The 16,629-nt window shown below is 38.8% G+C and overlaps 1 protein-coding gene across 1 annotated transcript; it reads left to right on the forward strand.

Annotated features, from left to right (window-relative positions):
- The first annotated feature begins 34 nt into the window (after window positions 1-34).
- LOC135468203 (uncharacterized) lies at window positions 35-8,941 on the forward strand. The gene is made up of 6 exons (XM_064746325.1): window positions 35-153; window positions 4,221-4,481; window positions 5,111-5,442; window positions 5,690-5,915; window positions 6,479-6,803; window positions 8,450-8,941. The coding sequence occupies exons 2-6, from the start codon at window positions 4,248-4,250 to the stop codon at window positions 8,479-8,481; spliced, it is 1,149 nt and encodes a 382-aa protein (XP_064602395.1). The 5' UTR covers window positions 35-153; window positions 4,221-4,247; the 3' UTR covers window positions 8,482-8,941.
- Window positions 8,942-16,629: the final 7,688 nt, after the last annotated feature.

Raw genomic sequence — 16,629 nt, forward strand, 5'->3', positions numbered from 1 at the left:
AAGGTCGACTTGAGGTCATGTTCTTGGGAAACGTCTCATTGGACGTTCATCACGAGGTCTTTTCTGACAGCAGGTTGTTTTCAAAACACAATTCTGAAACGCCACATGGAAAAGAAACCACGAATGGCTCAGTAGCACAAAAATCAGTTTGAGGTATCATTATCATCAGATTGTGCTATTCTTCTTTGTTGTTTTTCTTGAAAGCAATTTTAATGTTTTATTTCCAGCATATTTTGTGTTCACTGTCATTGATCAAGTGTAACGGCCCCGTTTCCCCGAGATCCTCGATATCAGTCGCCCGAAGACGATTTATTAATGTCGTTTATTTATTTAGCCTATTCATTCTTTTTTTATGTCTGTGTACACGTGTAAATTAGGTCTACTTGTCTTGCATTGTTTTTGCGGAGGGGAACTTGGTGTAGCATGCAGATTTTTTAAGGGTACTACTGGCAGGCATATATAGGCCCAGCCTATATATGTGTACACGGGTAAAGTAAGCCTACATGTCTCTACATTTTTTAAAATTTTTTTTATAGGCCTAAAAATCTTGGAAGAGGTGATCATTACTTTAGGCCTAATACTCAAAAAGATATACCTGTAGACAAACAACGTATGTATCTAGGCCGTACCACACATCCATCAAATATAGGCCCGTAGATCTATAGATACACATGAGCTACAAGTGCAGAAAATTGGCCGTGTAACACAATAACAATACGTTTCTTACCGGTGCTAAGTTTTGGTTCTTTACATTCTTTACAGATTGAAAACCTTCACAGTTCACCCTAAAACTATTTCTAAATCTTATGACATGTACACATATAGGCCTTTAAATTCACAGGCCTGCGCGGGTCTATGTATTTGCCCATTGATAGCCTTATTAACGGACCGTTTCGGTTGCCTAATGGTTAGAGCGTCCGCCTCGAAGACAGGAGACTGAGGATGGAACCCGGGCCGGGTCAAGGCTTTGAAATTGGCACTTGTTGCTGTACGTCGTATCTAACACTGAAAGGTTAGAGCAAGGGAACAAGGCTGGTTGGCCCGGTGTCAGTATAATGTGACTGGGTGTGTCATGTGTGGTGGCTTCGGCATGATACTTTGGCGGCATGGACTCACCCTGCCACAAGAAGACACAGTATATATAGGCTTATACGCACCAAATGTCTTGTCGTCGTCGAAAAATTGTTAAGTACGACGTAAAACTCCAAGCTTACATACATACCTATTACAAAGGACTTCAAATAGGGTTGAAGATTAACACGATTAACAAGAGGTCTATATAGGACTCGATTAGCATTGGCTATCGGTATAGGCGTATGTTAAGGAGTTGATGGAACAGGACAGCGCAAGGAAAAACTACCGCGCGTAGTCGAACAGGTGGCAAACCTTCAGAACTTTATAAAGTGCACATGCGACAGTGTGGAGAGCGTTCAAATTTATCCTCTTTTATTTATAGGCCATTCCAACTTTTAGCTTTAGGCCTCAAGATGTAGTGAAAACTAAAATGCTGAAAAGTTAATGACATTTATAAATTCACCATTAGATCAGGCTATATATATTGTCATTTCTGCCGATGGATATATGCATCCCAGTTGTAACAGGGATATTTGATAATTTGAATTAAACAAAGATAGGCTAGGGTATAGTTTCGTTAAGAATATGGGCCTGCCTCCATAATAATGTTTTTGGTACCCATTTAATTTAAATTAGTGTAATATTAAAAATATTTTCTTGCACCCACAGATAATGTCAGAGGCGTACTAATATGCCCGTGATAAACCATACTTTAGTTATTTTTCTTTCATCGAACCGTAAACTATCCAAGTACACTAAAGCATTAGTGACGCGCTTCGAAAAAATCATTTCAAACAAATTCTGTCACAAAAGCTCTGCAATTATATATACTTATATATATGTCGTTCTCTTTTGTTTACTTGTACTTTGGCCGAAGGGTCCTGTTGTCAACACGTGCATCCGTTTTGGCTTTCATTAACCCGTTCACCCGTCTGTCCTTTTGTGAAAAAACTGTCTTTTGCAGTATACGTTTATAAAAATTTGGTAGTGTAGGAAGCCTAAATCGAAATTGGACGTTATTTATTTATTTGATTGGTTTTTTACGTCGTATCCTGAAGAATATTTCACTTATACGACGGCGGCCAGCATTATGGCGGGAGAAATCTATGACCATCTGCAGACTCCCTCGGCCACGGAGGGACCCGAAACTGCAGAGGACGTTATCTGGTATGCACAGGCCCCTATATGTAAATATAATATAATATATTCAATATAAATAGAATGCATGGAAATATAAACTGTAAAATATTGAATATTTGTTAACGTTCAGTACAGATAAAATACTTCCGCAGTGGAATAAAATGGTAGATTTCATTTCAATTGCCAAGACCATCATTCTTTTCCCTTCAAATTATGCAGAAAAGAGGCATTTATAGAACGTATTTTTATGCACAAAATTCATCTTAAATTAACTGATCTTCGGTTAATGTTTTTCGAATGGATCTGACATTTTTAACTTTGCCCTTCCATGTGTGCGGAATAGTACATTCATTGAGAAATGCCTGTATCATGATGCCTCGAGTCAAATTAAATGAAATCTACACACAGATTTATAGATTCTCCGGCTGGCCTCGGTATCTTACTTAATATAGGTTGTGGTCAGCGCGAATATTTTGTCTCTGTCCTGCATTTTCCATGTACAAATTGGTAAAATTCTATTTTTTAATTTTTCTTGTTTCTGTACATATTTCTAAGTGAGTATAACAGTTGTTTTTGTGTGGATATTTTGTGCTCAAGGAAATGCAACATGCACACGTATGGATGTCATCACATCATCTGCGATGCCGCAGGCTGTGTACGTATATATATATATATATATATATATATATATATATATATATATATATATATATATATATATATATATATATATATATATATATATATATATATATAATTTTGAGAGATTTGAGGTGAGTTTAACTCGTTGTATACCACCCAAGCATGTCCTTTCCATATTTTCCCAGTAGTTTAATAAAATGTTCAGTTTGCTCGTATGTTTGAAAATCACATTTGCTATATACGCCTTGGCTAGTTTTTCATGTAATTTCCCCTGCATGCATGCAGTCGAGCACAAGGTGGCTTATCTTACCAAATTAAATGAGGCATCATACATTGATTTTACCAAATGGAAATTATATATCTTTGTGACTGGAGGTCTTTTGGACTTTTATATATCATCTGATGGCCCTCCAAGAATTTGTTAGCTCTACTTCATACTGAATCCCCCTCACTGGACTTTAAGAAAGGCTGGTATGTAAAAAAGCGAGGCATGTAGTGAAGCAACTGTTGGTACGCCTTCCGACAGATTGTTCTTTTTCAAGATCAGTTTGTCACAACGGCTATCGCTTTGATGTATATATACTAATAACTATTATTTCTTTATCATTTATCATTTCTCATTTTTTACGTACGATGCACTGAATAACTATATAATTGTTGTGAAAGTAATTATTATGAAACAATGTTTTCATGCATGGATGGACTTCTATTAGCTACAATAGTGACGGGTAAAAGTACAGGGAAAGTTGAGTCCTACAAACTGCTTGCTAATAAGATCTAATCCGTTTGCTATGGAGGTGCCTTACTCATGCAGAAGTAGTATAAAGAGGCTTTTTGCAGCTCCAAACTACGTCACACATCAGGGACCAACGCAGAGACATCCAACTGGCTTACAGTACAATGTGACAGTTTTTCTAATTGGATCCATAGAGTATATATATATATATATGTTGCTCGCTAATAAAAATGCCACAGAACCACTTTGACCCGCGAACTTTCCTCACGCTAAATTCTGAGAAGGCAAAATCATCCATGCATGCACTGAAAGGATTTCACATCAGAAGGAGGGTTATCTTGTGTGTAAATATCAGTGTAAATCAGTTTAGCAAATCAAGTATTTGACTTGAGATGATTGATTTCAGCTTGAAGAGTGAGGTGGAAGTGGTGTGCTGTAAGACGTCCTGTTATTCCGCATCCAGAAGAACGCTACAAGCATGCTTTCGCTAAAACGACTGCAAGCATGAATCACGGTGATGTAGCTGCAGTTATTGTGCCTGGTCGTTGTTTCCAATGACTTATAAATGCAATGACATGCTTTTTTTTTTGGCCACCATTAATTTCTATGAACATCTAATTACATGCAGGTATATGGAAATGACCCTACAACGACTATGACACTCAATACTCTGGAAACCCGTGCGGCCAAAGTGAACCTGACGACAGACCTCAGGAATGTGATTCACCAAATCAATCCTAACGATCTCCTGTGCGCGTACAAACCAACCTTTGAGAAATGGGCCACCCGAACATTGCAAGATCTGGAGCCACCGACAGAGGAGGACAAGAAGAAAGTTTTGCCCGGTGGTCATCTGTGTTCACAGGACCTGGGACAGGGTGACTACAAGGTAAACTGTACTCAGTGAAAAATCTTGCCTGTTGTATATTTGTAGAATCAGTTGGCTTTCTTACTTCAAGTCAACTAAAAAATCCGACTCTGTGCTAATGTTCTATTTTGGATGTAAACGACCTTCAGAGATGAGACATATGAAGAAAAAAATATAGAGCCTGTGTACCCCTTCCATTAAAATAGTTTGACAACAGCATTGACTTATAATATGGAACCCCATGCATATCTTCTCCATAATGACACACAGAGCTATCGCATCTTTACCCACTCCCTGTATACTGGTGTCTCGTCTGTTAGTTTTACCCAGTTAAGTTGAGGTTTAACGCTGTGCTTAAAAATTTTTCACTTATGCTAAGGCCTTCAGGCGTAAAGGTCAAGGGAACCGAACAAACCCTTGAGAGGACCACCACCCTTCGCAAGGCACAAGAAAAAGAACCTAATGATTAACTGAGCCCCATTCAATCTAACCCATAAGGGCTGCATTCGAGTAGGCTATACCTTGTTGGTCACGGAACAATCACTGTTGCTTTATTTGAAAGAGCTGTTGAAGGCCTATCCTCCCATGTTATGAACTGTTTGCTTTGGAAACTGTTTCCTCTCTGATCATTACCATGTTTCCTCTCACAGGTCTCCATGGGCTGGGGGTTATGTCCTCTACCCCATTCCTGTGCAGGGACAGCCTACCAACGAGAACTAACCACCGTCCTCAAGCTCTCTAACTATAAGCGAACACATTCGTCTTCAACAGTCGACAAAGTGCCAGAAAATCGTACAGCAGAAAGTAAAACACATAAGATTAGCTCGGGTCTGTATCCAGGCAGAAGCACATTTCACGACTTCAGGATCCGCGATGGCGGCGAAGAGCGCGGGTTCAGCAGCTCGTACAACAGATCTCACTCTCCTCGCCATGTGCCCTTTAAACACAGCGATTGCAACGGTCAGCATATGACGAATTACAGGTATACATTCATATGTTTCTTCAGGGGCGTCAATGAATGTATGCATGCGCTGTGCTCATATACATATAGGGCCTATGTGTGTGTGTCATGCGCATATTGGTTTATATATTCAATATAGATTTTGCTAATTTTCTTGGAATGTTACTCCAGTTACAACCGTATATAGAAACCTGTTATACTGGGCGTATATGGAATGGGGATTTCCTGATAGATTGGAGGCGCTGATTTTTGTACTTAAATTTGCCAGGGAGACCTACACCTACAAGAAGATTGGAACGCACAAGAACCAGTACATGAAGAGAGCTCTGGCGAGCGGTCTAACCCTTCAACATTACCCGTTTCGATGCTGTGATAACCACTGTTGTCCCAGTGTGTCTCGCTCTGGATCGTCTTTCCAGAAAGACCATGGAGTTATAACAAACTCTCTATGCCCCACCTCTGCCAAGCTGTCCTCTCGATCACCTCAAGTACAGGTAAAACATCAAACCCAAGCTCATCTATAGTTGAAAATATATGAGCAAATGCGAAATCAATTGCATTTTGGATCATAATAGTTTCATTTCAGGTCAAGTACATTTTGTTCACATCTTATTCAAAAAGGTGTCCTCTTCAAAACCATTTTTTTTTCTCCAAATGACGACACTTTATGTACATGAGAGCAGTATTTTGGCTTTAAGCAGTTTTTTAATCTTCCGGATAGGTTAGTCCCAGGCGGCTGTTTACGGTTTCCAGCTTATATGAGCCCCAGTCCATTTGCTTTACTCTAGGAATATAGATATCACTGTTTTTGTGCATCACTGATTACCGCTTAGACAATATACCTTCTCGTGACATATCTGTCAAGAACTTGCACTGGATCATCATCGGATTTATTTCGTTGTTTTGGAATGTAAACCTCATGCACTAGTTTTGCTTACACGGAAATTTACAAGCGTATTTGGTTGTCACTATTGTTTTCTTTGATTGAAAATCGTACCCTGTCAGCGCCACCTTATCATGCATCTTTTTTACAATGGCACCCACTTTATGTCACCAGGCCGAAGTCCATGTATCTGAGAGAAAGCATATGTTGCAAGTTTCTAATGGAAATAGAACTGGCCTAACCTCTGCTCAAAGAAAGGAAATGCAGAAGAGTTCAGTTCCCCAGACCCTTAGCGGGTTAAACAATGAGGCTACCAACATGGAGAGATTCAACAAGACCCTGCCGTCGAGTTCGTCCAGCAAGAGAGAGCTTGGAAACGTTCTCTTGGATATTTCTCTTATGGGCTGCCGAACGCATCCTACGCTACCCGGGAAGAAACCTCAGCAAAAAATGTACCATTTAACTCCGTCGGATTCCTCGACCATTTCCAGTTTTGTGGGTAAGTGCTGTATATATATGAACATTGTTCATTTTTTAAAACTGAAATTCATAAAACTAAAGACTATATATATTAGTCTGATATTGATATATTTCAAAATGTTCAAGTCATTTCGCACAGACGTAAGCTGAAGTATAGATCTCGTATAATATGTGCATTGACAAAAGAATCCAAACTGATACGACCATCAAACCCTCTTCTTATAAAGCTTGAATTACCTTGAGAGAATTAATGCCTGTGTGATAGAAGCCGTTTTGTCACACTACAACCTGCTTTCTTATTTAATCCAGACTTTCCACCTGTACGAGGTCGCGCAATATATTATATCAAATTAGATAGGATGTACTTGGTTTTCTTGAAATTCCACTTAATCCGAGGATAGGTGCGGTGTAGGCATCTATGTTTTTCACGATATACATGATTGCAATGCGCGACTGAGGCACCTATCCACGGAGTATGACTGAAATTTCATAACTGGAATTATATGGACTGCATATCTTCCCTGGATCGGTCAAGACTGATGACTATATTACCAGCTTTGCTATTTATATATTATTTTTTACGTGTTCCTTTGGTAACTGGTGCCTTAAGTAGTATTGAAGATGGGTCTTGTGACTATCGATTTGATTTATTTATTTTTTTATTTATTTTTGGTTGGTGTTTTACACCCTAGTCAAGAATAGTTCACTTATACGACGGCGGCCAGCATTATGGTGGGAACAGAGTAACCATCAGATACATTGGTGCGTCTCACCAGTTCGGTCGCTGTGAGTTCAAGTAAAGCTCCCTCTCAGGTCGGACGTGGGAAGATCTGACAGCAACTTGTGGATGGTGATGAGTTTCCTTCCACCATAATGCTGACCGCCGTGAAATATTCTTGAATATGGCGTAAAACAGCAATAAATGCAAACAAATAAATAACTAATTAAATAAATAAAGAACTATAGCTTCCACACTGAGGATATTCCATATATGGCGATGGAACCTCAAACTTATTACGAGAGCTGATGAAGCATCGAAGCCAGCGGGATGTACTTGACTAAATGTAAATGATCATATGTTTTCTAGGGAGACGGCATCTTTGGGGTTTCTGATGCAATAAAACAAACCGTGGCAACATGGAGGCGGATAAATCACTCACAGATATTATGTAACTCCATGTCTTGTCCGTCTATATATATGTGCATACAAGAACTGGTGGTTAGGTCAGAAATCAATTAGTTCATGTCAAGAGGTGAACCCCTTCAGCTGATCAGCTCGCAATCAGTCATGCAATGTGTTGAAGGTAGACACTGACTCAGGATGTATACCGACACTTTGACATGTATGCCGTACGTATACATGCACACGTAATAATATATAGCCACGCAAATTTTCGTACTATCCGTTCTAAGGAGAGCATTGAGGCATATTATTTAGCTTATTGTAAGCTATGGTATATATCTATAGCGTTTCTGTGTATTAATGTATTTATTTATGCCATGGACATAAAACATTTATGTTGCCACAGGAGAGCTAATTAATTAATGATCGGGCCATGCAGGTGAGTATTGAAGTGTATATATATGTGGCAGACGTGAACCATGACTGAAATCACTGTATTAACTCACCTGACATGTATGTATGACTGGCGGGTTCTGTTACAGGCTCAGACTCTCAACCTTCACAGAAGAAGTAGGTGACTCCCAATACAACATGGACAACAACCACACGGGGAATCAGCGAGGTAGCAGGAGGCCAGCGGACGTTTGCACGTCAGACTGACCCGCTTCTCCAATCAGCCATATTTGTCATTCTAACACCAGATGTCAACAAAAGACTAAAGCGAGATAACAGTGTCAACTGGAACAATTTCTTGAATAAAATGGTCATGTGACGTCTGCAGAACAGTCTTAGGGCACACAGGCCTGGCTCTTCTTTAGGGAGTATTTCCGGGATAGAGGTTACGCTGACCGAAGAGCGGCTTATATATACAGAGGATAGACCTGCCATGGGATGTATATGCACTACAACACCGAGCATGGCGTAATTTTGTTTCTGCGTGGTCATCTTCATGGTTGTTTGTAGACTTGAAAAACAACATATGCATTGCTCTTATTTGTCAGTACTTAATGCCCATTTCCTGAAGGGATTAATCTTTTGATAATCATTATGTTTTTAGTTTTTATCAAAGTCGCTGTATATACTGGTCGCATACGTATATAACATTGACGTTATGATTTGTTGACCGATTGATTGATCGGTGTTTGACGAATTTTTCACTTATTTATGAAATCGGTCCGGCTATTATGGATGGATTACTAACGTTACATGAGTTTATAGTTGCCTGTGTTATACAATCATATGCCGTTTCAAGCCTTGCATACCAATTTCAGAGGGTTATATATGTATAGGGCCTAGGCACAATGTCTTGAAAAAGAGTTTTGCATTAGGCTTACATTAGAAGATCCTTGTTTCTGGATACTAGCGCAGCACAATGACTTATAGAATCTTGTCACCAGTGCAGTTGCTGTGAGTTCAAGCCCAGCCAATGCTGGCATCCTCTCAGGGCGTACGTGGGATGGTCTGCCAGTAGCCTGTACAGTATGGTCTTTGGTTTTCCCCGGGCTTTGTCGGGTTTCCTCTCACCATAATGTTGGCTGCCGCCGTATAGGTCAAGTATACTTTAATACTGCGTAAAACACCAATCAAACAAATAAATGCATTGTTTGTTGATAGTTATATAAATTCCTACGGAATGTTAAATCAGATGGACTAGTTCACCAAAGTGATAGCTAACGGAGGCTTTATTTTCATTCTTTGCGGAATGATTAAAGCATCTATGGAATGGTCGGCGCAGTGAAAGGTAACAGATTTGTCATGTTTCACTTTCAAGTGTGCTTATATTTTTGCATAGAAACGTACAATCTCATATGTTGTCTCGCGACAGTTGGCTTCCAACAATACTCAACGTGTCATGCAGTGATCATAGCATAGGAATTCTTATTGAAATTTATGTGTAATTATACATATATGTTGCGTCTACTGGATACACCGAAAATTTCATACTGTCATTCCTATAGCTGTTCACAGAAATGTGAGGAACCATACAAATATCAAAATATATATATGACGTCGCCAGGAAACTCTGCAAAAACAGAAGTCATTTTACCGAAATCACTCTCTTTGGTCTATCAAGTCTATTTCATCCTTTTAAAAATTGAAACATTTTCTTTTTTTTATTTACCGTGATCGCTGGTGACAGAATCATGATGTTTTGGCCACCTATCAGGCGCTCTCTCGCGTGTTGGCCCAGTGAATAGATCTGTGTCGCTGGCTGTAAACGTTTAAAACATATTTTTATTACTGTATTCAAACTGTATATATGCATTTATTGTTAATGTGTGTGAGAGGGAGTAATTACAAGCGTTTTTGTTAATTTAGATAGACAATTTTAAGCGTTTCGTTGTCTTTTTGTACGTGATTCAGGATCTTTTCATTCTGGTGTGGAATGGCCATAACAGTTTCCGGGCACTTTGGTTATGCTCTGGCCACGATATTCATCCATGAGAGTTTTCACGCGCTCTTTCTGATAGGAATATTCAAATACTTTAACATATACGTACATTTCTTTTAGTTGAATACAGTTCCATCAGATTTAGTCTCAATCTCCTTTCCTGGTCTTGTAGCAAAGTAGCTATTGAAACATGGTGTCAGAAGTGGGATGTAAGTCCAACGTACAACGTACAAATGACAACGTACAAAGGGAAATCTACAATATATAAGGTCGTGTGAATGAGGATGCAGTAAGCCGTGCCGCCTGATAAAATAGATCACATTATACACACAGTCTGACGGCTTATTTATTCCACCAGCTGAATCCGTCTGCAGAGGTTCCTAGCAATCTCAACCCGCCTTATACAGGTATATGTGCTGAAAGAGCTTAAACATCCTTGACTGTTGTGTTTTCAACCACATAGAAGTGTGGTAAACAACATGTCTGTTGGCGAGTTACGATTTCAACCAACGTCACAGGCTATTAGTGCAAAAACTGGTTTGTTAAGATAATTCAATAAAACGCCACCACTCTAGAAGTTTTACAGTGAGTATAATTTTCTTGTGAGTAAATATGCAAAGAGCATCCAGAATCTTTGGCACTCTTTAATTTCTCGTAACCCGGGGCTACATGGGCCGTTCCTTTGGATTGACCGGATTGGATTCATAAACAGTTGCAACCAAGTGCAACTGAGATGCAAAGTTTATTATCGACGACCTATATACTATAGCATTGTACACGATTTGAATACTTACCTCATTCATTTGCTCAGAACATTTCTCATTCGTCTTTTCAACATCACTGAAAACTGTTGATTACTTCTAATTGCATGATTCCATCCTAATTCCTTACTTTATATACTTTCTACAGTTCTTTCGTGGTTTGTGTTAAACCTCGTTTTCGGGAATTGGCCTTGGGATTAAAACCTGAAAAGTTCATTTGGATGACGGCAGGTTTACGAATGTCTATTTCGACGCATAGATTTAGGTGATTGTTGAGTGTGATGGCAACAAAGCATTTTGAGTATTTCTAGTCCAGTGACATGATAAGCTGCAGTAAGTAGCAACGCGTTCTTTTTAACCTAAAACAAAAATACAAGATGCCGGATTTCATTGGTTATGTGTGAACATTTGCCAACTATCACTCATTTCTCTGCACACTGTAGACTTAAATTTTTGACTGTGCACACTATATCATTACGCTGCCCTAGCGCGCTAACCATCATAGCCACGGAGGCCCCCAGTTTCATTTATGGTCACCGTGTATTTATGTGTTTGATGAAAATTATGGGTGCCTTATACGTATCCCGAATTGAGTGTATTATGCCTAGTACAGTCTTCCATATCCGGCATGGATGGTAATTAAAAATGTATATAATTTTCATTCTTTACAACATGGTAACGTGACTCTAAGGGGATAGTCCATATTACTACATGCGCTTAAAATGGGAGAGCATATGGTAGATGGCCTCATTACATATCCTTATGGTATGATTCGGGATATATGTAATGTGCTTAATAAACTATTTATATATATGTATACATAAACTTTCATAAGGTAATAACTGTTACTGATACACTGTCTCTCTTAGTGTTTGGCGTTTCAGTGTTACTAGTTCGTTTCTGTGGACGCTCTAAACTCCCGGCCAAGCACTGTTGTACTGTTGGCAATCTGAATAAAGTCAGCTGAAAACCCGGACAACGAAGAGTCAAGCCTTATATTCAAAACAGTTAACACACTATAATTTTATTTTATGCTGTCTGGGGTTATCGTTTTAGTCCCGATCTTATGTTTAGGTATAAGATAAGACTAAGTCTGAATTCAGTCTGCTTAAGGCAGCTTTATGATCCAGGATCCTGACAAATAAGGAAGCGACCTAAAATGCTCCTCAGAATATTTTGACCAGTTTCATGTGCGCCCCACTTTGACTCAGGGGACTAAACTCTGGAGAAACAAATACATTCATACCTGTTTTAAGTTGTTTCCCTTATGTTCATTCCTTTGTACATGTATTACCATTCATTTTGAACCAACATTAAACAAATACTCTTTAAAGAAATCCTTTATATTACTTTGTCTGTTGAATTACTAGCCCAAAGCTAGCTGGTCAATAATTCTCGCAAGTATTGACTAGCTAGCTTTTGGGCTAATGAATTACCCGTCACTTACAACCAAAAGCGGTTGACAATACGCATGAGATGGACCGATGAACACATGGATTGACATGAAAATTCCATAGGATTCTACATCTAATTCCTAACAAAATGCACTGCTGACGCTGTGTTGTCTTTTCAATGCGCTGCGTCACTCAGTGTGTCAATTAAAGCTGTATCCTCAACGAATTGCAGAGGTCGAGTCAATCCTACGAAGATGAGCCCCTAAAGCAACGGTAAAAGATGCCACAAAACGCTGCAAGCACATGTGCGCCATTTTATATGAACACATAACAAGGGATCTTGAAAATTCTGCTTCCGCCAATGCGAGTCTCTAAATGACGCCAATTCAGTCCAACACAACTGGCTTTAAAGTTCTCTGTGTATGCGTCGAAACAGACATTCGTATACCAGCTGTCAACCAACATGGATGGTCTGTGTCAATAATGGCAAGGCGTTTTCCAAAAACCACGTTTAACACCAACTACCAAAGAACGAAGAAAGTACATAAAGTACAAAAATAGGACGAAATCATACAAAGAAAAGCAGTCAACAATTTCCAACGATGTAGGAAAGACGGCACAAGGTATAGTGTTCAAGGCGACTGAGTGAAATCACGATACAAACCGTGTACTATGCAAGAGTTGGTACAATAGAGTATAAGTTGTCGATAATAAAATATGTATGTCAGATGCGCTTTGATTGCCACTGTTCATATATCCAAAGTGGCGATCTAATTCAACACGATGAATATACAACCACTTGCCCCGGGTTAAGCGGAATTAGACAAACTCATGAAGCAGAGTGCCAGAGATTCTGGACGTACTGTATTTAAGAGAATTATACTCATTTTTAAATTTGTGGAAAGTTTTAAAGAGTGGAGGCATTTGATAGAATATCCTTGACACACAAGTTTTTGCAGTAATAACTCAGCGATGCTTGAAATCGTCAAATAACTCCTTGCATTGATATATTAGTCCAAGTAAGGATAATTTACACTCTGAACATTGAAACTGAAAACCCACTCCGCGTTGTGTCCCACAAGGTGGAAAGTCGGGTTAAAAAGCATAATGAGAAAATATAACTTTGTTAAACTGTTTAATGCACACATGTGAACAAGAATTATTGGTATGCGAGCACAACTGAAAACACGCGACTTGTTTTTCGCTCTGATCAACGTAATCTTTGGCCATAATTATATATACATAATTTGTGCAAAACACTACAAAAGTCAAAGATTTCCTCGGTCGAAGGGCCAAAACATCGCAAACCTGTACGTAAATGTATCTTCCCCAGGTTATGCCGAATGTTGGGTGATTATAAACATGATATCCACGTAATATATCTTCAAACGCGGTGTCCTATTCCATTTAAAGCACTCCCATGCAGATCATCGTTTGTACAAATGTTTATCTCAGCATTCAACAAAATGTTAAGCCCTGCAAAGACATTTCTTCCCATGTTGCTGTTCTCCTAAAGTTCATGTCAGTAAACCATGAAGTAGTTGGTAAAGATTCTTCTATACTCACAAGATCAAAACGTTACCTCATTTTCAATGAATAAACTTCAATTTTCACTCGAATTTATCAATACCCTTCATCTTGTCAATTTGACAAAGGCGTTTGTATCTCTAAATTGATAACAGAATGCTTTGGAAACACTTAAAATTCGCTAAAAAAATTTACATGGGATACCTTCAATCGTATGGTTATATAATGTATTATGATAGTCTGCCGCAGAGCCACCACCACTGCGTAACCTGTTACAACTACTGACATCTCCGCAAAACTAACACAACTCTTTCCGGAAAAGCAAACAAATAATCGACACAATGCACTTTATTCTAAACGTTTCCTAGATGTTTCTGTTGAATTTGTTTGTCAGCTGACAATTCCCGTTTGCTTTAATTTTAGCATCGCCCCTTACACCATCATTCTTGAGAGGGACCCCCAATTTTCCCGGCTTCAAGACTGCTACACCTATCCCGTGAAGAGCAATGTCAAGAACTTATTTTTTAATAGCACTACATCCCGCGCATTTGACTGTTCGGCAAAGGCCAGGGATCACATAATACGGTTGACATTGACCAAACACAACTAAAAACATACCGTGACCATTTATGCAGCAGATGATGTGTTAGTTCATTTTTTGGAAATGAATGAAAGAATAAGGCTAAACACCACATCGACAATATATTTCAGCAATGTGTGTCCTGCGAGAACATACAAGTTACAACCATGAAACAGATGGCATTTTGACCTGAGAATAATAACACCCGAAAGTACAACAAAAAAAAAGAAAAATGACGATTTTAAAATCAGCCAAAAACACAAATATCTGAAACCACACGGGTTAAATTAAACATTGAAACTTAACCGATTTCTTTCGTTATTTTGGTTATTTTAATAATTAAGCCTTTGGTCACGTGGAATCACTTGTTCTATATGACGGTCGCCACGGTAGCCCATCCGTGCAGCTTCTATACCTCCATCGTCCAGCCGAAAGTTCCACCGGAGTTCCACTGGCGAGGCACAAACCATTTCGAAGCTGTGAAATAATTCAAACATAAAGTGGACTGTTATCTGTCAACCTTCGCCGAAATTATCGACAATGTGCCCACAGAGGGATTATTTGAGCACGTTTGATGCGATGTAGGGCATCTTATGGTACATGTTCAGAGGCTATGCCCCACCATAGACCAAAGTACAGAGGTGAATTGCGGGCCGACTCTGTTCACCATTTACGCAAATCTCTATATGCATGTATATAGACTGTATACATGTTTGTCGCCTTGTACCCCAAGCTTGCAGAGATCTAATCTGGTTTCAAACCCGAATATACCACAGCAGCTATTGGAAATGTTTTATGTACTTGCACAGAGTTGCTTGAAATAACGTATCTACAGTGTACCTCTACAAAGTTGTAATACTTGATTACTGAAACATGTATATACATTAAAATAAGACTTACCTTGAGAATACAGAGCAGAACCAGATCGATCAGCGACGACAGTGGAAAACGATCACTGCACACATACTTACATGAAATATACAATACGGCGCCCTGTGAATTTGCATGTATTAAACATGCCCATATGTATAAATAAAAGATATGTGACAGATGTTAACAAGCTTGTTGTGGTAAAATGTGACAAAAATTTGAAAGTAATCTCTCAAGGTATGAACTAACACAACATAGATACGAAGTCGGATTTTGCCCTGGTATATGGCTATAGGCTAATTGTTTTTTCCAAGTTCACCCTATATGTCTCATTCTATAAAATACAGTTTTCGTGAATTTGTTGCTTCTATATATGAAATCTGGAATGTACCGATTTAATGCCTTTAAATTTCTTGTTACAGACAATCACTCGACACAAGAACTCTTCACGCTCGCCTTATGCCGACGGCTTAACATCACTGCGACACACTAGCAAATTTGGAGAAAAAAATCAACAATTAGCGCAACAAACTTAGGCAGGAAGGAGACAAGAGATGATGCGTAAACACTCTGCCTGAACCCACAGATTTCTGTAAATTCTTCCTGGGTATAAAATCTCAGGAAAAGCAGAAATACAGAATTGCTTCGATCTGTAGCATCTGGAGCTAACTATGGCGTATATATATATATATATATATATATATATATATATATATATATATAGTATATGTAATCACAGATGTTTCCCTATACGGTTTTATCATTTATGCTTCCAGATCACACTTGCCCTAAATAGAGCCAGGTTTACTTCAAGAGCACAGCATCTTTGGTGAGTCTGTCAGTTTTTCTTCTAGACTTCCTTTCCCTAGGTAGTTAATTCTTTTAGTTTTATTTGTTGGCGGAACACCATTTCGATCACTAGAGAACTGACACTTGTAATTATCCCTTTACATCACAATTCAGCAAAGGGCTCGTCAGATTTAGTTGATTCGATTCTCGATTTTCCTCTATATGAATCTGTAATTTTCACTTCTATAGGTCACAGTCTCGTGAAGGATATTTGACAGATTGCTTGTGCATAACCATTTCTCGATGGGTCTGTCACATTTGTCTCAAGCCGGATCACAATTTTTTAAAGAATTTTATGTCAACATTGCTTACATACCACAGTTTTCTTAAACTGAACATAAAGCCAGCC

Source organism: Liolophura sinensis, chromosome 6 (assembly GCF_032854445.1).
Source record: "Liolophura sinensis isolate JHLJ2023 chromosome 6, CUHK_Ljap_v2, whole genome shotgun sequence".
Lineage (NCBI taxonomy): Eukaryota > Metazoa > Mollusca > Polyplacophora > Chitonida > Chitonidae > Liolophura > Liolophura sinensis.

Excerpts from the sequence above, each read along its gene's own strand:
- LOC135468203 (XM_064746325.1), top strand. The coding sequence starts at position 4,248 with ATGACACTCAATACTCTGGAAACCCGTGCGGCCAAAGTGAACCTGACG. Across the intron at positions 4,482-5,110 it reads TGGGACAGGGTGACTACAAG|GTCTCCATGGGCTGGGGGTT; the intron begins GTAAACTGTACT and ends TTCCTCTCACAG. Across the intron at positions 6,804-8,449 it reads GACCATTTCCAGTTTTGTGG|GCTCAGACTCTCAACCTTCA; the intron begins GTAAGTGCTGTA and ends GTTCTGTTACAG.